At 40.1% G+C, this 21,623-nt stretch overlaps 2 protein-coding genes across 6 annotated transcripts in view; both read right to left on the reverse strand.

Moving 5' to 3' along the window:
- Positions 1–3,126: 3,126 nt before the first annotated feature.
- OSTC (oligosaccharyltransferase complex non-catalytic subunit) lies at positions 3,127–11,966 on the reverse strand. 3 transcript variants are annotated; one of them, XM_061585426.1, is made up of 5 exons: positions 11,874–11,966; positions 11,150–11,411; positions 6,945–7,038; positions 5,248–5,445; positions 3,127–4,111 (listed from the first exon to the last, which is right to left on the reverse strand). In XM_061585426.1, the coding sequence occupies exons 2-5, from the start codon at positions 11,286–11,288 to the stop codon at positions 4,093–4,095; spliced, it is 450 nt and encodes a 149-aa protein (XP_061441410.1). In that variant the 5' UTR covers positions 11,289–11,411; positions 11,874–11,966; the 3' UTR covers positions 3,127–4,092. The 3 variants fall into 3 exon arrangements, with proteins under 3 accessions (XP_061441410.1, XP_061441412.1, XP_061441409.1); XM_061585428.1 differs by lacking the exon at positions 11,874–11,966 and adding an exon at positions 11,522–11,665 and having other exon boundaries at positions 11,150–11,388; XM_061585425.1 differs by lacking the exon at positions 11,874–11,966 and adding an exon at positions 11,522–11,665.
- Positions 11,967–17,348: 5,382 nt separating this feature from the next.
- RPL34 (ribosomal protein L34) overlaps positions 17,349–21,623 on the reverse strand; it is a 37,439-nt gene continuing 33,164 nt past the window's right edge. For 2 of the 3 annotated variants that reach the window (XM_061585431.1, XM_061585430.1), the window contains exons 2-5: positions 21,073–21,145; positions 20,882–20,981; positions 19,082–19,185; positions 17,349–17,473 (exon numbers count right to left, since the gene is read on the reverse strand). In XM_061585431.1, the coding sequence (XP_061441415.1) occupies positions 17,389–17,473; positions 19,082–19,185; positions 20,882–20,981; positions 21,073–21,137 (354 nt within the window). In that variant the 5' untranslated portion in view covers positions 21,138–21,145 and the 3' untranslated portion in view covers positions 17,349–17,388. The remainder of the gene's footprint in view (positions 17,474–19,081; positions 19,186–20,881; positions 20,982–21,072; positions 21,146–21,623) is intronic. The other variant, XM_061585429.1, reaches the window with a different exon arrangement.

Raw genomic sequence — 21,623 nt, forward strand, 5'->3', positions numbered from 1 at the left:
AGAGAATAAAATGCAAGCCTGCCTGTCCTACCCGACTAACTACCACCCTCCTCATCTAATCTCCCTCCCTCCCACTATCCCCCATTCACTCCACCAATCAGCACAAAGCATTCAACATTCTAACTCACTCACTTCCTCTCCCCCCCTCCTTACATTTCCCTTAGTATAGACCATTTCCAAACTTTTAACTGACTATAACAAACAATGAAAAGTGAAACACCACTCTACTATGTAGAAACCACTCTTAGAGTTTCACTCTGGCCAGAGCAAGTTTGTCACTTGTTTCTAATTATATCAGATCCGATGCATGAGCAAAACATACTCTAGAGCTGGTGTTCTATGTGGGAGTAGGGGAAAGTGATCTGTGGACAGGGAAGCCAATAACAACCCCTTTTACTATCAGATCAGGTTTGAATTTCATGCTGCTTCTAATGCCTGCAGGGGTGGGGGACCACTTTTAATAATCCATCCTCCGGAGGTTGATGATGTAAATAGTTTTCCAATGTCTTTACAGGAGTTTCCCAGTTTTGTCTGGCAGTCATACTAATGTCATTGTCTCTGTGCGGAACAAGATGACTTGGCAATCAATTTAATCACTCCTCAGCAGTACAGAAGTTGGCTCCTTGTATTCCAAAGAGCTGAGGGCAATGAAACAACAGGGTCAACAACCAGAGAACAGGAAGACTTAAGATGAATATGATTGAATGCAAGCTACAGCCATTTTGAGGCACACTGTATGATGGTAATGAAGAAAACCTCTCTGCCACCGTTGTGTCTGCACAATGTTAGCCAGCAGAGCTTTTCAGAGTGGTGAGGGGCCTTCATGTAGGCTCAGGGGAGCAATTGGGAGAATCCTTGGAAGCCACTGTGACCAATATGCACTATTGCTCATGGTTATGGTCCCTACTGTTAATGACGTGGTTGCCAGATCTTTACTGAAAAAAACCCACTAGATTTGGATCCTTTGATAGTTCAACTTTCACCTGGAGCTAATCTACTATTTCAAAGAAAGGTATTGATTGGAAGAAGTGGCTGACTTCTCAATTTCAGTGTCTTGGATTACACTGATTATTTAGACCTCTTGCAATCTTACTTGTGGCCTAGTTTCAGGAGAGTGGAAGGAGTGCAATCTTGTTGGTTGTCCTGGACCTCTCAGCAATTTTATCATTAACCATGGCATCCATCTGGGTCATCTCGGCAGGATACCAAGATAGGGTGTATGTTGGCTCTTGAGGAACAGACCAGAAGTCCTGCAGCATCACCTTCTAGATCCACCTCATGGCTTTTGACATATCTCACAGTTGCATCTTGTCACTCATGGATTTCCTCATCTACATGGAACCACTAAGAAAAATAATCGAGATTTGGGCTAAAACATCATCAGTATATATGTCACACAGCTCTCTTTTCCATTCCAAGGCTGTAGAAACCCTGAGCAGGTGTGTGGAAGTGGTTTGGGGATGGATGAAGGCACCTAAGCTAAGGCTTGATCCATATAATATGGAAGTATATAGGCTGGAAGTTGCTGATCTTAGATTTGCAACTGGTTTTGAATGTGGTTGCACTGCCCTTAAAAGACAAAGTTTGCCACTTGAGGGTTGCCTAGGACACAACACTATCTAAAGAGGTGCAGCTGGTGTCAGTGTCGGAGAGATTTTGGCCTATTCTTCTTGGCAGATTCACTCCAGGTTGGTTGGATGTTGCTTGTGGACTGCAATTTTCAGAGTGCCAGTTTCTCAATGGGATTGAGATCAGGACTTTGACTAGGCCACTGTAGGACATTAACCTTTTTGTTCTTGAGCCACTCCAATGTTGCTTTGGCCTTGCGCCACCCCAACCCAATGTATATATCTACCTGCAATCCCTCATGTACCCTGAAGCTTATGCCATACTAAATGTTAGTCATTAAGGTGCCACAAAATTCTTTGTTTTTGCTGCAACAGATTAACACTGGTATGTTTCTGGACATTTTCAAGAAATAACACCCATCTTTAGAATACACTTTCCCAAACAAATTTGGCATGTTTCTTTTGTCTGGCGATTTAGACACCAGGTTAAGATCTTTCTATTTCCAAAGTTTTAAATTCATCTTCCTCTGTAATTTTTTTCTGGGGCATTGGCTCTACTGTCTACCACTTTACCAATTGCAACTACAGTACTTCTCATTTTTGTTTTACATTTCTTGTATACCATTTTACAGCTTGTATGTTGTCTTGGAGTCTTTTTGTAGAAAAGAAACAAAAATGTTTGAACTAATTGAGTTGTGAACTTGGATAATGGACATTACAAATTCTACTAGTAACTGCTCAAATGTAATTGCATGCTACAACATCAATTTACAATTATGCTAATTTAGAAACATGTGGTTCAGATAGTTTATATCAAGAGAACCTTTGTACTGTGTAGTATCCAAAAATGCTATATAAAACCCCACAAAGGCTGCAGTCCTATATGGAAATAAGCCCCATTAAATTCAATGTACAGAATTCTCTGCAACAGTATTTCTAGGTAACAGACGTCAAGACTACCCATAGGCTGGCAGTACTGACAAATTAATGTAATGTTGCTAAATGGCAATTTCACAACTTTTTGCCCCAACTGCTTCATATTATCTGGTTTGAGAAAAAACAAAAACAAATGTTCATCATATCAGACATATTAACATCAATGGACGTAAGCCTGCTGCGGGTCTACAAGTATTACTAAGATATCATCCAGTATAACTACTGCAGCAACAAAGGAATATTGTGAAAATAAATGTGGTTTGATTTTAGCTAGGTTTTTAATGTTATACTGAATTTTATTTTTAATGTGTATATTGTAAACCACCCCTTGATCTTACTGATGAAGGGCAGTATAGAAATTTGAGTAAATAAAACAAACTGAAATGAGACTCAGAATGATCCCATGGACATTGGGAGGAAAATGGCCTGGGATATCAGGGAAGATTCATTATGTGCAATGACTTATTCATTATGTGGAATAAGATCTCTCCCACATCTGTAAAACAGGAATAATACTGGCCACCAAGCAGAGATGTTATGAGATTGCAAGCAACTTAAGTGAATGCACTCTGAATTCCAGAAATGCTCTAATATATGAATACAGTATAAATACACAACACAATTTAGTAGAAAAGGTGTTTAATATATTGTTTTTGAAGAGAAAGAACTACTTTCACACAATGATGGGCTTTCCTTCACACATGTATTCACTTGCTCTACTACCATGAATGTCAAAGTTAACGTTGCTCATGACAGAACAGATGCCCCCCAATTGAGATGTCAATCCATATTCAAAAATAGGTGAGCTCTACTGCAAGAGGCTGACATGGAAAGTAAAAAAACACATACTTATTCAGCATCCAAGGTTACATGAGGTGCTCCTGTCCCTCATGCACACCGCATGAGAAGTTCTTCTCCAGCACCAATCACCTGTTAGGCACAGGTTGGGGTGGAGAAGCAGGAGCTCAACTCCTGGTACCCTCCACAACCCTGTAAATCACCTTCATCCCCCAGCTTCTTAATATGTGACTGCCCTACCCAGAGGTGGGCACAAAGCTTACCACTGCCCTCACAGCCTGCTGGATCAGGGCCATGGTGTATAGTGGCAATGCATCAGGGAAGCATCTTTCCATTATCAATCATAAAAAGATTGTTTTCTCTTCTTCTACCCCCTCACCCCTCCAAATTTATACAAAGAATTCTCTCGGAAGGAGACTGAATAAGCCATGGAGTTATAAGGAAGGAAGTATAAAATTATTACTTTTAGCCTGAATAACTGAGGAGGAATTGGACTGGAGGACAGAGGTTTTACTTTAGATTTAATACATTTATGCCTAGTTAACACTTCTGATTTATTTATTTTTTGCAGTGAAGGAAAATAGACACAAATTTGTTAACAAACTAACCACCTGTAACAAGTCTTGCTATTTATAGAGGGGAAAAATGAGAAAGCAGCCCTTTCCTTAGTCCATTTTCTTTGTTTCGTCTCTTCAGGTAGGAGGGGTTGGGCTGTGGAATTTTTGCTATCCATTCCTCTTCATGAAGAGAAGCAAATCTCATCTGTGCTTGTGGCAGTCACAATAAGGCACTAACCCATTAAGTAGCCCCTAGGGGACAATAGAAAGGTGTGAACAGGGAAAAATATGAAGTAAAAGAAGCATTATGTAAACAGAAGTGATCCAAAAGGATAGGAAACCAGTCTACACAGAAGGTACTCAGTGGTGGCTGATGCCCATTGGGACTGATAGGGCAGAAAGCAAGGAGGCCTAGCCAGAGCTGGTAACAGGCAGACCCCACTAATTCTAGTGTTGTTTCCACCCTAATCCCGTCTGAGCTCTACAAGGGCAACACTGAGATTAAGGAGGAGAAAGCTGATAGCCGGTGCAAGCCTCTGGACTTGATGTAAGTAAGAAGGCAGGTAGGTGGGGACTGGCTGAGGGCAGACAAAGGTTGGTGGGCAGTGCCACATTTGCCCCAATGAAGCAGCCTCCATTAGAGGTACTTCAGTGTAGGAAATAGTAGGAAACCCATTTGTGAGTCATATTTAACTATTGTATAGTCACATGCTTTGCTTAATGTTTACATGGTTGGAAGTCATGAAAGGGTTTACACATACAACAATCTGAAATGGTTATGTTTTCCTAGACAGATGTTCATTCTGTGGTTCCTGGTTTACTCATAGACTTCAAAGCTTTTGCTAACCACAAACACTCACCCTCAGTCTCTTCCAATTTGGGGAGAAAACTGATCTTCTTTACAGGGTTACTGTAAACAATACTTGTTGTCTTGTACAATACTTCTACAAGCGTGGAAAATGCTTTTTAAAAAGCAGTACTTACATAGCATGTTCCCATAAATATTATGGATTTCCTCATCTCAGGTACTGTATTCTAACAGTTTTCTAATATTCCCCAAATCACATAGCTATGTAATTTCATGGCCTGCCATCTTCCAATACCATGTCTGTTACCTAAGAATGGACATTTGGTTGTCTATTGAAAAAACTTCAGTGCCCCAAACCATTTTTAAAAAACATGAGGACCTTGTGAAACTTTAGCACAGGAACCTTTATTTTCCCCCTTATTGTGGGTTGCATTCAACTAACTTATTAAAAATTAACCTACTGTAAGTTAGTCATGCCTATTAACTACAATGAGTCTATTCTGAATACCATACCTTTTGACTGCGATGAAGATTAAAAGGAGGGGCATGTGTGTAAAAATCACAGAAGTAATTCACTTACGGTAATTTCATCCTCATGAATACTCTGGCCATAAAGAAACTCAACAGGACGCTGACAAATCCAATAAAAAGAAGCAGAAATCTATTCAGCTTTGGGATATTTGGTGCATTAGAACGGTCCAGTATTATAAAGCCAAGGCCTCCCATTGTGAAGAGAAAGCTGGAAGCGAGCCCTTCCATAATGTACTGTCCATTTACTCTGCATACAAGAAGAGGAAATATTTTATTTTGAACAGCTGTGAGAGAGGTTAACTGGTTGTCCTGTCACTTTGTGTATGGTTTGCAAACATGTGTGTACATGTATATTCTACGACATACATCAGTAATCCCAAGACAGGGAAGGTAGAAAAAGAAAGAAACCCTCAGTTTCATGTTATAGGAAAATGTATTTCCTCTGTGAAATCATTAGACTTGATGCTATTCAAGCAAGAAGAAAAGCCCTGAAAGTACCGGGAATAGCTGCCATGCCCAGAGCTCTATAATTTACTTAGAATTAATTCCATCAAGCCACAGTTGTCTACAGCAGCGGTCTTGCAACTCGTCCAGACCCAAGACCTACCTCTGACTCCCAGCCACCAATATGGGACCCATTTTCACATTTAATATTTAATAGTGCACATTATTAATCCTAAAATGGCAATAGGTCTATACTCAACTAAGTCCTTCTCAGAGTAGACCCATTGAAATTAAAGAACCTAAGTCCAGAATAGCCTAAGAACTCCAGAATAGCCTTGTGAGCACTTTTCCTCAAGACGATCATCTGACTTCTATATGTATTTTTGTGTTCAGAACCCTTTTCTTTGTCATTGTCACTGCCTTGGTCCCCACAGCTGTTGCCATAGTGGCAACCGCTGGACAGCCGAGCTATCCCACTGCAGTTGACAATTTAGCTTTCTAGCTCCCAGCAGACTTCTATTCCTGGAGACGTCTAGAAAGCCATAGAAATAGATTAGAAAGTGAACAGAATACCCTTGCTCCACATCGATTTTTCTCACCAGAGCCACAGGTATAGGAAGATGGGGCATATGGTTGGTCAGTGCCTTTCTCCTGCCACATTACAGCACTCATGGAAATTGACAGAATGAGTGTCTCATCAGAATAATGCATCCTAACCAAGACACTTAACAGCTTTGCTGTGACTCACCTGGACTGGCCTTGCAACCCACCTGTGTGTCCTGAGCAACTGGTTGAAGAGCCACAGTCTACAGAAACAGCTGAATTTACCATTCCCATCTGGCTATTCCTTCAACTGTTACCATAAAAAAAAACCAATTTCTTCCCAGACGGAGCCAGACACATTTCTAGTTTGCACTTTCGGACTGCTGGTACCCTACCTTTTGTTGCTTTAGATCACTGGTCCCCAAAAAGGATGGCCCTACTACTCTTTGTAGCCACACATGGTGTGGATTTTCTTGAGAATGAGTCTCCTTCCTTGATGGCAGTTCAAACCAAATGAAGGACTCTTAATTGAGTTCAACTAAGGCTCTGTTCCACAGAACAAAAGGGTTGTCTACTTAGCTAAACAACTTAAGATGATGCTGGGGTTTCTATTCATTTCTTATATCACTAAATCAACAATGAACTGAGAGCTTGGTGTTCTAACAGCCAGCCCAACATGCAAACAGAAGTTCATTATCAAAACACCCAATAGCAAGCTTTAGAACAAGAGATTTTGCTAATATAAAGCATATTTTCTACCTGTAAGCCAAGAAAGCCACAGGCCTCTGATGTCCATGCTCATCTGTCATTGAGCCAACACTGGGAGGTTCTACAATCACGTCATAAATGATTCCTACAGAAAAAGGAAAAAATGTAAATTTAGTTTGAAAGGATGGATATCAATTAGGAGGCAGTAGCAGTTGATGGGGTGGTGCAGGCAGGGTGGAGTTTTATTATTATTATTATTATTAACATTTGTATACCGCCCCATAGCTGAAGCTCCAACACCAACTACCGCTGGCAGTTCCCAAAAGAGAGAAGGGTGAGAAGCTCAGCACAGAGTAGGTGAGGCAGCAGAGTCAATCTGATGCTCTTGCCACTATGTCTGTCAGACCCCTTATCCCTCTTAGGAACCAGCAGCAATGCTTGGCATTGGGAAGGCAGGTAAGAAACATCACCTTGCTTGTGCCACTCTACCAACCGCTACTATTAGCAGGGGAAGATGACCCATCAGGTCTAGAAAATACAAAATGAAGAATCAGACGGTGTTCTGGTATGGTAATGAAAGGAGAACTACTGTGGCTTTGTTGCTGAAATTTGCAGAGAACTTTCCAATAGCTTTTGACCTAAACTCCCTAGTATACAGACATACACAGGAAAGCAAATAGTGCATACTGCACATTACATTTCAATAATACCATAATAAATGTAGGAGTTCTATGGGAATTGTTATGTGTAAGTTATCCTCGACCGAAAACCACACACACAGAGAAACCTTTTACTATGTAACCACTTATAGTTCAATAATTTTCCATCAAAGGAAAATTAAAGCATATATTTTAAAATTAATCCTTTAAAAAAGCTGAAAGACAGATCTAAGTGATATTCTTAATCCATCAACAGATTTTAATTACAGCATGGTTATCATGCTAATATCAAATACCCTCTATTGAGGATGAATATCATATAAAGAGAAAGTTGACAAGCTATACAACTGATGCAGTAGTTAATCATTACTTATATAATGAGTAAAAGTTTTTATACAGTATTATATGTTGAACATCACCCACAGAACATTAATATATTTATTAATCACCCAATAAGTAAATAAAGTTGATAAGCATAAGCAGGCATCCAGTTTGTCTAAATGAGGGAAGGACAGCATGGCAAGCCTCTCTTCAGTATAGATCTCTTACTCTTGAAGACTAATGCCAATCTAACTAGACCAACTATTATATTTGGAACAATCCCTCCACCTCCTCACTAAACTGGCAGAGGGTTAAGGAGAATATCAGTCCTGTGGGAAGGGAACATTTCTAAGTTGTACAGCATATGCTCTGCATGGGTTCACATGCTCTGGAAGCCCACCTTTAGAAATCACCCTCCTTCTTATCCACCTCTAGGACTACCAATTCACATACACATTGCTTTGCTGGATCAGGCTAAGGTGCATCAAGTGAGCCATCAGTTTCCACCAGCAGCCAGCCAGAATCCAGCTCACAGATGTTGTTTTCTTTGTCTTTAGCAGCATATAATCTCTGTACATGGATGTTTCTTTTCACTATTGTGGCATTGGATAGATCTCCATGAATTTGTCTAAATATGCAAGCATCTTCTGACAGGGAATTCCACAAATTGATTATGTATTGTTCAATTATCTTATTTTATATCTAGTTACTGTATTGTATACATTGTACATTTTCTGATAGTTGTTGTTGCTTTTTTAATGATGTTGCTTGATTTTGAATTGTATTGCTTATACTGATGTACTTGTAAGCCGCCTTGAGGGCCTTCTGGCCAAAAGGCGGGGTACAAATAAATCTATAACAACAACAACAACAATAACAACAACATCAAAGTACTTTCACATTGGCCTCTTTTAAAAGTTACTAGCTGTAGTCAGCAACTCAAGCTTTTAAAGACAAGCACCAGATGTAGGGCTTATCTGCAGACTGTTCACATGTTATCCCAGGATAACCACAGAGCCATAATGGTGTGTAAAACCCAAATGGAAATTGAAGTTGCAGAATCAGAGTTCTCCTTCTCTGCTGGAGTAACACAGTGGAATGGATATTAAGCATAAGGATGGGGCACTTCTTTATAAGTACCCATAGACTTTTAAAAAACTGGGCTGGAGACAGGACTTCTTCATTACTTTTAAATCTATTTTTCTTCTACTAGCAAACAAAGTGGAAATCAAAGATTTTAGTGTAGCTATGATTGGGTAGCAGCATGTTTCACCTCTGACTCCTTCCCTGAACCTAAAGGTAAAAACAAAGTCAGAAGTTCATGCTCAAGGTCTTATTTCATGTTAAAAATATGGTGGGTTGCATTGATTTGTAAACAAATAGAAGTGTGCAGTACAGCCCATAGCCATTATTTCCACATGCCAGGTTTTAGGGGAAATGAGGAGGGCTGTGGGGCTTACAGCAACCCTGCAATGCAATCTACTATTGTTATCTTCACACTATATTTGTGCATGTATTTGTGGGGGAGGGGAGGAGAGGAGGAAAACTAATAGTGGTTTACATCGATACTATAATACAGTCCACTGCAGCAAGTTGGAAGTGTGCGAGCATGCATAGAAACTAGCCTACTGTGCAACGGTAAAGTTAAATTTGCTCTGTCCACTTTTGCTTCTGGTTCCACTCACCACCACTGGCATGTGGCCCTTGGAAGGTTGGCCAGAAGGGAATGTGGCCCTCAGGCTGAAAAAGCTTCACCATCCCTGAAACAGAGCCCAAGTTGGCTTTTCCCTTTCTCCCTTCGAATACCTCTTCTTTTTTTGCTGTTGTGTCTTTCAGTTGCAAGTCCAAGTACAGGAACTGTCTTATTACTGCTATCTGTAAGCTGGTTTGGGAGTGGTTTTTAAAATGAAGAGCAGAGTAAATATATATATATGCTTAAAATAAATATTCCTATGAATGATAGATATTTTCATGTAAAATACTCCACTGAAGCAGAGAGTAGCTTGCAACAACTTTGCAATGTAACCCAACATTATTATGAACAGTCAATACAGAGTTGTAGTTATCTGGGGTCCTGGGTGTGTGTGTCTTAGACCCTTTCCTTTTTTAGACCAGAGCAGGGTCCCTATGTCTCCAGCACCCAACTACCCAAGCAACATGAAAGGGAAGTGTTGTGGTCACTGAAAAAAGTCCCAATGAGTGTCAACTACAAGAAAGTCTTTATTAGTTCCTACTTCACAAAGCCAAGACAAGCTGCAGAGAGGGAGCTGCAGAACAAGAGATAGTGAATCCTGGTGACAGCATCTCATCTACATGATCAAGCAATCTGATTGTAGCAGGAGATAAACGTGTAGAAATTCAAGCAAAATCTCTGACAGTGAGAAAGGACAGTCAAACAGCGCCAGTGATAGAGAAGAAGGAAGCAGTTTTCAAACCTGGCCAGATTATTCTATAATTTTTAAAACCTGTATAACCTAAGAAGGGAGTGTGGTTGTGATTACCATGAAGGGACCCTGCATGTCTGAATGTGCCACTACACTGCTGGTCAATCCTGTATTAGCACCAGTAGTATAGTGGCAAATCCAGAAGTGCAGGGTCGCTTCATGCCACGCCCCCTCATAGCCAGCCCCCACACTCGCTTGCTCTTCGTCGTCATCTCCACACTCCTCAGTCCTTTCCATGCATGCCTTCTCCTACACTAACAGATGCCCCTAGAAGTCAATCCATATGAAAAGGGAGTGTGTTGGCTACTGAGAAGAGTTATTTCACTCTGACTGGCTTCAATCAACACGAAACGTCAAGGAAGTTGGAGACATAGGGAAGTTGGAGACATAGGGACTCTGCTCCCCAAAAAGTAAGGGGTCTAAGACCTCCAAGACGCTTGATTAGCACTACACCCAGGATACCTAGACAGTGCTTCACAACGCTAGAATGGCACTTCTCCTTCCTCTCTCCAGGGGACACTTTCATTCAGTAGCGGTTTTTATTTTTTACAACGTTGTTAATTAATTTAAAGACACCATACAAGCCCCACCACAGTATGCAGCAAAAGATCATCCTAGCTGATAAACGGCAAGCCACCCCCTCAACTGAACGCGATCAAGCCTAGTTGAGTGACCCATTTATTTTTCATTCATTTCCACCACCATCACCCCGCATTCACTTTTGCTTTTGAATACTGAAATGAAGATCCCAAATCGAACAGGTGCATTGGGAAGGAGAAGAAGGGGGGAATAAGGGCCACGCACAGCCTCCCTCCGACCTCGACGGAATTACCTCCCGTGATGAGGAAATAAGAGACCACCACCAGCGCGTAGACCGTCATGGCCGAGGGCATATGTACCCAGCTCGGCCTCTTCAGCTTGATGTTGGGGCACTCCAGCACCGCGAACGGCACCCGGTACAACGTCTCCATGTTGCCTGCACTGCCGTCCCCGACCCCGCAAGCCAGAAACTCCCCTCAACGGCGTTACTAGGTTGACCCGCCAGGGCCACCGTCCGTACGATGGCGAAACCTGAAAAGGAAACTAGTTGAGTCCTGCAAGGGAAACACAAATGCGTAGAGGGAGAGAAAAAAATAGAGTACAAAATGTGAATAATAAAATACAAAATGTTGATAATCAGGAATAAAAAGAATCTGGGAAGTACCGCGTTATCAATAGTTTCCAGCCCCGTGACACGGGCTGGGAGAGGATACTGATCTGCCAAGTCCTAACAACGCTCAACGTGGCCTTTTAATGGATAGACGTGGCCCTGCCAGCAATCTTCCTTGGTGGAAGAGGTAGACGACACTCGCAAGCCACGCCCACTTAAACCCTGCACGCACTGGATGCCGACGTCGCTTCGAACCATAGCGTGCTGCAAGGAGGGGGGCAGTCAGAATCCCAATATTATACATGATTTAAATAACCCCTATAGAGTTTTACTGGGTTTGCATTTTAAAGCTCTGACCAAATACAACGCGGCTGCAACATCAACATTTTTTCTCTCTCCCACTCACCCTCTTTGTTTAACGTCTAGCCTGGTGAAGAGTTCTGAAGAATTTTTTTTTTTAAAAAAAACGTGCTCGCTATAGCGCCGTGTTTGTTGGCTTTTATATAAGTACGTACGGCCCAACGCTGCATTTTAAGAGTTTTGCGTTTAAACAAACCGCTTCCTTTGTTTTTTACTTCGTAGCGGTAATGCTCCAGCTTTTCAGATAGGAGTCTTTCTCAGCCTTATATGGAGACAACATGATGTTTTGCATGTAAAGCACGTGCTTATCATTACGTTATGACACCTTCCCTAATATTTTGTGTACAATCAGATGTAACTCCCGCTATTCTCAGTAAGATTTATTGTCTGGTAAGTGCTGGGGGGGGGAGGAGTAGAAAAAGAGGAAGACAAAACAAGAGATGGATTGATTCCATAAAGGAAGCCACAGACCTGAACTTACAAGCTCTGAACAGGATGGTTCATGACAGATGCTATTGGAGGTCACTGATTCATAGGGTCACCATAAGTCGTGATCGACCTGAAGGCACATAGCAGCAACAAATCAGCCCCTGCCAGCATGGCTAATAGGCAGGGATGAAGGGAGTTGTAGTCCAAAACATTTGGAAGACTCCAGGTTGACAAAGGTCGCCCTGGAAAGTCTTCACTTGCCACACAGACTTATATTACACAATATATACACCTAGAATGATGAGGTAGGAGAATTCTGAGCTGAGGATTCACTTTTAGGGCTTTAAAGGTCAAGACTAGTACTTGGAATTGACCAAGGAAGCGTGCTGACAGCAAAGCCACGTTAATATTGGTTTGATGGGGTTGCATTGCCCAGCCCCAGTTAAGAATCTGCCATCAGTGTTATGCTCTAGATGACGTTTCTGAATGCATTTTAAAGGCAATCCTAAATATAGCTCATTAAAGTAAACTAGCCTTGCTGTTACTACAGCATGAATAACTGCATCCAAGGATGCAATTGGTACTCCATTTGGATGGCCAGGTTGGGAGAGTAGAGGGGAAGAGAGGACATAACTCCTTGTGTACTTTTGTGTAGAAGAAAGAATTTCAGCTGATGTTGAATATGTTTGATAAGCTACTAGCACTAACTAAAAACATGTAACTTTTCACCTATACCTTGGAGTTAAACCAATTCATGATACGTACATGTTGTGAGAGGGCACACAATCACACACAAATAGTTACAGGAGTACCTGCTTTGATACTTTTTTTCCACCATCAAAAATAATATATAGGAGGTTGATTTTTTTTTAAATGGTCTTCATTGGGTGAAGCAGCTGATAAAATTAGCAATAATAACTGCAGTTGAGAGCAGCCTCAGTATGGCACAATTGGTCTCTAAGAACAGGGCTTCTGTAACCTGAATCTACTTTAAAAGCATCTAGGTCCTTACAGGAATGCACATATTCAAGATGCATTAAGATGCAATTGAGATGAGGGCCAATGGGTTTCACTTAAAAATAAGGAGAAGAGGAGCAAGTGGAGGAATATTCTAAAGATATTTAAGTACACAGAATCTTTAGAAGAGGAATAACTTCTTTGTGGTCTTCCAGATGTTGCTGGATTTCAACTCCTGCCAGCATGACCCAATGGTCAGGGATAATGGGAGCCATAGTCCAATAACATCAGGATGGCCACTGGTAAGCCACACAGACTTTAGAATCAGCTTTATTTATTTTAAAATGATGCTCCAAGATATATAAAGCAGTGGTTATATTTCCTGGAAAGGTGTCCCCATACCTGTCCCTTATTTGCTCACATGAGCTGTGATGGCTCTTAACTAAATGTAGACTGAACTCCTTGGAGGTGAAGGGACATAATGGGGCTTGGTACAGTGTAGATAGATATTGTCCCTCCAGATGGTTGTCATAAGATGGAGGATATGGTACATTTCCAAACAGAATGCTCCCTGTATTCCAATTTGAGGACTCAATATCATGAGCCCTTATTAACTGAGATTTGCAACAACTCCCATTTAAATGCAACTATATTTTTATTGGCTGGCACAGATTATATATTATATAGAACTGCAAACTTTGATAAAATGGGAAAGCACTGTTTCTTAAGATCATATATACTAATATACATGGCCCAGACTCTGTGAGAGGATGTTCATAATCAGTTTTTGTGGTAATACATTTTATAGGTACTCACTCTGGTGTTTATTATTGTTGTATGTTGTTTATATTAATGGTAAACCACCTCTGAATACCACTTACCATGAAAACCCTATTCATGGGGTTGCCATAAGTTGGGATTGACTTGAAAGCAGTCCGTTTTTTTTTCATGTGTATGGCCTGTTTGGTCAGCAAGCAATACAATTAGAATCTATTTTTTTTAAGTTTCCAGTCCTTATGGTTGCCGAATAAAGCCAGGGAAGGATATTGCTAAAATAAGCATGCATGTTGCTTTCCCAGATATTATAGGGATGACTTTGTGCACTCTGTACAGGAGGAAGAATCTACAAATCTAAGTTCTAGCTGCTGCAGATCAATACAGGCAAGGACTATTTCCTTTATGTCCTTTTTGTGGCCTTCCCACAGATTTCTGGTTGTGGGAAACAGGATACTGGACTAGATGGACCATAGCTGGAGCCAGCAGAACTGTTCATACATACAGTACTTACCTGAATTTTTAAGAGTCCCCTAATTCAAAGGCTCATATCATATTGCATTTAAGAAACTGCAATGCTATGGCTTATCTCAGGACATAAGATATTTCTCCAACTATAAGGCTTTCTTGGCTCAGTACCTAATAACAAGCAGCTTTGAATGGGTGGACATGAAGCAAGCTATTTCATACACTTAAGTTTAAGGCCCTGTTTATTTCAAGACATAACTAAAATAATAGTCTACAAACACCTAAATGATGGTTAAATAGCAGTATTTTGAAAGTGTAAACTCCAAGAGATAGTCAAGTACATACACATTCTAGTCTCCAAACATTATTTCCATCTCTTAACAACTGGATTTGGTGCATTCTGCTATTTATGTTTAACTAAGTGACTGCTTGCTTCCATTTGCTATTTGCTGAATCTGACAAACGTTGAAGCTGTTTAAGATATACCCAGAGAAGAGCTGCTGTTGATGAGCATTTCCCCATTCTCGTTAGTGTTAAACTGTACTGTATGCATTCTATATAACTTTCTGGTCAACTGGTTGCAAATTCAGGTAGTTCTCCTAGACTCCTTTGAAGCATCAGACATCTCCAATCCTAATGTTCTTCAGAAATTTGAAACAAAATTAGGGGCATATCAATGGGGTTTTAATTTTTAAAAAAACTTTTCCTTCTCCATTTCCAACAAACATGCATTGTGTTTATTCATGAAGTTCTATTGAAGCCAATGAAACTTTCATAATGTAAATTAACTGAAGACACAAGATGCAGCTGACGTTGGCACTTCCACATATGCTGGCTGGGCCATTGTTTGATGGAAAAGTGTTAATGGACATTTATACTGGACGCATGAGAGATGAATACAGTAGTCTAATTTTAAACAAATCTTAGAAGTACAAGTTTTGCTTTTCCAGGAAGAGCTGGTAAATGTTGCTGGAAGGGTGGGATGTAAATCAAATAATAAATAAATAATCCCACCTGGGGGACAAAATAAAGAAGTGTATTAGCTGTGTGTGGTCTTTCAAAAACTGCCTTTCTACACCTCATGAGCTTCTTTATAGAACTAAGGCTGCAATCCTAGGCAAATGTAGGAATAACTACTATTGAAATCCATGGAAATTACTTTCAAACGAACATATTTAGATGAAATTGGAAATGGTCTGCCTTCAAGTTGATTCCGACTTATGGCGACCCTATGAATAGGGCTTTCATGGTAAGTGGTATTCAGAGGTGGTTTACCATTGCATTCCTGAGGCTGAGAGGCAGCGACTGGCCCAAGGTCACCCAGTGATCTTCATGGCTATGTGGGAATTTGAACCCTGATTTCCCGGATGGTATGTCTTCTTAAACTATGTGCACGTATAATCTACACTACCTGTTATCCATACATTTATCCTCAGTCATTTTAACAGGCTTCTATGAATGAACATGTTTTTTTAAAAATTAACCTTGTATCTCATTGCATTGTAGATGTCACCAATATAAAGGCTTACATAGATGAGAAGTACAATGCGTTTCTTAAGTCTTCCTTGATTTTGTGCTGTTGGCTTTGGTCCTTCAACCAAAGGCCATATTACAACTTCCTGACAATTTTCCTAATGTCTGCACTTTTGTTTTTACCACTAGCAAGGCTTTATCAGATTGTAATGAATATTTTAAGTCACCTTTCTTGTTCACTCTAATGCCTTTTTATAAATTAGCTCTTTGAAATTCATTTATGGCAGAAGGGCAGAAAAAGCTTTCAAATATTACATAAATTCATCCATGAGATAAGCTAACTATTTTCATTCCCACATTGGAAGTGAACTGAAAGCTGCAAAAACCCATCCCACACATCCCAGGGGCACATAAATCTGGCATAAACACCACAAAAAAACTCATTTCACAGAAGAAAAACTGACAATGCTCAAAACCCCACCCCCACAAAATAAGTAAAATAGACCAAAAAAAGTTGGCAAAATTTCCAACAAACCCTACTCTGCCATTCAACCATACTGCCTCTAACACAGAAAAAATATATCCCATCCCTCAGCAAAATTTTGGTTCATGCTCTAGTAGCCACCTCCCATTTTGACTAGTATTTTCCTCTGGTCTTCTGCTGGCACCTCTTAAGACCTTTAGCTTCCAGTTAAAACTGCAGCCAACCATAATTCCCTACTTTAATTGCTTAGACCAGAGGTTCCCAAACTTCCCCCAACCCCACTTTAAATATGCTGAGGATCTTGGCAGAACACTTTATACATGTTATAGCAATTGTAATGATTTTTCATTGTATTTTTATTGCTTCTTTTATTCAAATTATAATACAATAAAGTATAATATAAGAAATCAAAGCAACAATAAAAATACAATTAAAATCATTATGCGTATTTAACCCAGACATGCCACAGACCTCCTGAAGTTCATGGACGAGTTTTGGGAACCCCTGGCTTACCTTCAAAACCCCGTTTTTCTTCCTCCTATCTCCCAGTTTATCTCTGCTCATGCATATTGCTCCTCCAATCCCACCATCCTCAGCCAGCTGCAGCTGTCTAGTCCCTTAAATGGTTCCACCCTTTCTCTCTTATTGTCCCTTACATCCCTCCCAGAACACTTACCTTTCTCTCTTCTTTTCAGATCCTTCCTCAAAAATGTCAACAGCAAATAGTTTGAAAAAGCAGGACATCAAAAGTAAATAATCTAGACAGCACTGTCTGAAGAGCTCCCATATCTTTGTTTCATGCAAATGGTTTAAGATGTGTATTTAATGGTGTTTATTTTAAAGAGTGATCAGCACAACCCCACCATCCTTACAGCGCAATAATTCATCTCAATATTGAACACGTTTCAGAAGTCTTCCAGAAAAAAATCACACAGGGAAGTTACATCTTCATTTATTAGGCAGATAACACAAATAATCACTTTGGTTTCTGACTCTGTGCTTGTGCCTTCAGCACCTTGACCACAATCTTCTGTTCCTCTATAAGGAATGCTCGTTTGATTCTAGAGGAAAAAAGAAAACATGTTACCATTTCAGCATTGCTAGTTACCATGATCACACAAGCTATATTCAGACAAGCCTTCACACCATAGTCTGAAGAATGAGAAACAAAAGCACTGTGCTTGCTAAGTCCCTTGTCCCTTCACATGCATTGCTTAAGTTAAAATTTGCTGATTTGATCAAACTAGTTTTGTGTTTACAGCGGAGCTATAGCTTGGAAGAGGAATGACCATGTAACAGAAGAACCAATAGTTCAGGACTTCTGTTGAATGTTTTATGAGTGTAGCCAATGGGACTTACTTTGCCACTTTTGTCGAGAAGAGCCTCTTCACACAACTTCAGTCATAACAGCCTACAGCGAAGCAGCGGTGTGCATTTTCTGGGACCCTCAGGACACAACTGAGGTGCTCTACCACAAGCCATCTTAAAAGTGCATTAGCGGTAGAGTGCCAAGAACTGAATCCTGGGCTCAGCTTTGTTACTAAGCCCAAAAAAACAACTAGCCTGCAAAATGTTTTACTCGCCTGCTCTTTCCTAATAACAGGAGCTAGTAAAAGAATGGACAAATCACTCCACACCTTCTTCGCTAGACCCTCTTTTGAGTAAAAAGCAGACAGCTAGAAATGCAGCAGGCTAGCAGAGGAGGCATGGAGCAACTTCCAGGGTTTCTTGCAGTCTACTTTCAAAGTGCGGAGGCAGCTGGGCTGCATTATGAGCACACCATGAATTGGTTTCAAGTTGTGGGGTGGGGGGAGAAACACTTGGACCATCTCACGTTTACAGCAGGTGCACAGTATTTTCTTTCCACCCTCCCCCCAAAAAAACCTAGCAAAGCAAGAGTCAGCAGTGAAGGAAAGGATTGTTCTGTCCCTCCTTTACTCCACTCACTCACCTTGAAGTTGCTATGCTTCTGTACTGACCACAGAGGAAGTGAAATGCCTTCCTCCACAGTCAGTACAGAACATTCTGCCTCACCAGCCTGATCAGTTTCCATATTGGCCACACAAGAAGGGGATTCACTTCCTCCGCAGTGAGTGCAGGAGCTGAGCAAGCTGGTAAAGAAGGGATAGACTGCTTTGCCAGCACTCTCACTTGACTGCAGGGAACTCCACACACTCACCCACATGAAATTCCTAGTCACCAAAGATGACCAGGTGAACAGTTAATTACAGATATATAACTGCTTGAGTTGCTGATTGCTTACAGGTTGACATGTCAACATGGGTTTATTTGTTCCTTTGAGATGATAACTAGCTCTAATCCACAACTCAATTTGTAATATATATGATTGTCTTCTGTTATCAGTATCTCAATCAGAATGAGTAAAGTCAGGCTTGGAAAAACATCCACCTGTACAGCACACTTAGTGCAGAGTTCTATAGTAACAAAGTTATACCAACATTCAACATTAAAATTCTAATGTGTAAGATTAATGATCCAAGCAGGGTTACAGTCAATACCGAACCTACTGGAAATTAAGCACTGGCAATAGATATGCTTTTAATACCTTCTTACAAGAAAGGAGGTGTTAAAAGAAACCAGCAAGACGTTTGAAGTTAAGAATTATAGCCCTTGCACTTCAGTAGAATTATGCTTAAGACATAAATTACCTGTCACGAACGCATTTAGCACACATGGAACCACCATAGGCTCTGCTAACATGCTTCTTTGTTTTTGACAGTCTCATAAGAACTTTAGGACGAACAGCACGTACCTGTAAGAAATGAAAAATACATTTGTATGAGCCACAATCTGTTTGATTTGCAATATTAGGCTTGTTAACAGACAATCAAAAGAAGAGATGATAGGCCCAGTATCAATTGTTGCTTCATGTACTAAAAAGCTTATTTATAGTAAGGTAATTCTTTAAGCAAGGAATCACAGATAGGGAGAGTGTTATTGCACTCAGGTCAGCTTGAAGGCTTTCCACAAGCACCTGGCTGGCTACTCAGAGATCAGGATGGACTAGATGAGCCTTGGGCTTGATCCAGCGGGGCTCTTCCTATGTTCTTACGCATAAGTAAAGAAGACTGAAATATTATAATAACCTAAGTACGCACACTTCATTTTGAATGCCTTTGTCACCCACACCAGAAGCGGAATAGTATATCTTTACCTTTCATATAAAGACATTTGCAACTGAAGAACCATACATGCTTCCTGGGATTGCCATTTTATACTCCAGAGAAGGATACTCAAGTATACTTTTTTTATACTCAAGTAAAAAGAGGTATTTCATATAAATGAGATCAGTTTGAAAAAACTTATTTTTCATAGACAAAGATGGACAGCTGTATTTAACTAAAAAGAACTGGCATGCATTTTTGGAAAACAATACTTTTACACTTGCCGTACAATTGATTTGCTACTTAATGCTTCCTCTAGGCAACCTCCAAAGGCATTAAGGAGGAGACCAATACATACTTGGAATTCACTCCTCTTAAATATTAGACAAGCACTATCTCTGTTATCTTTTTGGTGCCTACTGAAGACCTTCCTCTTTCAACAAGCCTTTTAAGTAGAGACCTTATTCCAGCCTGCATCTGTGCTGGAACTGTTTTTAGATTTTTAAAAAAAGTTGTTTTAAAAGACGTCTTCAGTGTTTTTGTTTGCCACCCTGGACTCTTTCTGGGAGAAAGAGTGGGATATAAATTTAAATTAAAAATAATTTTTAAAGTTTTAGTTAGGTCAATATTGTATACAGAGAAGCAGCTTTCCATCACAGTTCCAAGAGTTAATTCACATCATTCATTTTAAAAATAGTAATAGTTTATTGGCATATTAATTTCAGCACTTCACTTCTGTACTATTTCTGCACTGCTACTATGAATTAAACTAGTACTATTCCTGTTTTGTCCCAACACAAAGAAAGTACAGCAGTAGTTATTCCACATTGTTAAAAACAAAAGGCACATAAAAGAGGTAATTGTACACAACTAATTCTGGCTAGGACGAAGGAGATACTTTCTGTTTTAGAACTATCTATGTAGAATCTATCACAGATTTTTCTGGAATGCTTGAAATTACTACAGGATTTCATGCCAAATTAATACTGATCAAGTGCAAACCCAATTATCAGTAGGGGCACATTTCATTTAATCACAGAAGCCATTTTGATACGCAAGTGGTATATAAATCAATCAATAATAATTGCACCTCTAAGCTGCTAAAGCCAATGCCCTTCATTGTTATGCAAGCCCAATAGTGCACTGGCTTGAGCATCACGTTGATAGGAAGACTGGCATTAACACAAGCAACTGCCTATGGAATACTTAGAATTTCACAAGAAAAAAAGCATGATTTCCCTAGGAGCCACATATACCAGATTTTCCCATATAAATTGGTCAGTGCTACAGTTTCTGTCTTTATGTAGGTATCCAATTAACACAAGTCAAAGAGAATACACTTACGCCACGAAGTCTTCCTGGGCACACGCCGCATGCAGACTTTGGTGCCTTGCCAACTTTCTTGGTGTAAAGATAAACAATCCTGTTACCTGGTGTTCGGGATCTGTATCAACCAAAGGAACAGTCATTTAAGTAACATAATATTTAATTAAAAACAATACATTCAGGGTAGTAACAGTTAAGATTTTACTTACAGTCTAGTCTTGTTCGACGCTGTGTTGTAGGACAGCCTACGTCGGTATGTTAGACGCTGGACCATCGTGTCTAAACAAGGAAAGCAAATGCAGTGTGAGAAGGCAGCATTCAAAGCTGAGCACAAGATTGTATATGTATCAACACCCACCAACTACATATTTTGCCAATATTACATTATTATACTGTAATTCAAAGAGGGAGCTCAGGGTAGCCTACATATTTCCTTATCCACTTATTTATTTATTATTTGATTTATATCCCTCCCAGCAGGAGCCCATCCTCACAACAGCCTTGGTAAGCTAAGAGAAATAATAACTGGCCCATGAGTGGTTCTTCCCCATTTAAGTCCTATAGGCACTGTTTCACACTAGCGACATTTAAGTATTTCATCAAATTGTCAAACACATGATTTTATTCAGACAAATAGCTCAATGGATAAAGGAAGCATGGATTAACAGAAATTATAAAAGGTGTTCCTGCACCTCAATTGTCAAACAGAAAAATGAATTTTATTCTTGCATGCGCAGGAAGTGTTACAGCCACCATCCTA

Source organism: Rhineura floridana, chromosome 9 (assembly GCF_030035675.1).
Source record: "Rhineura floridana isolate rRhiFlo1 chromosome 9, rRhiFlo1.hap2, whole genome shotgun sequence".
In the NCBI taxonomy this organism is placed as follows: Eukaryota; Metazoa; Chordata; class Lepidosauria; order Squamata; family Rhineuridae; genus Rhineura; species Rhineura floridana.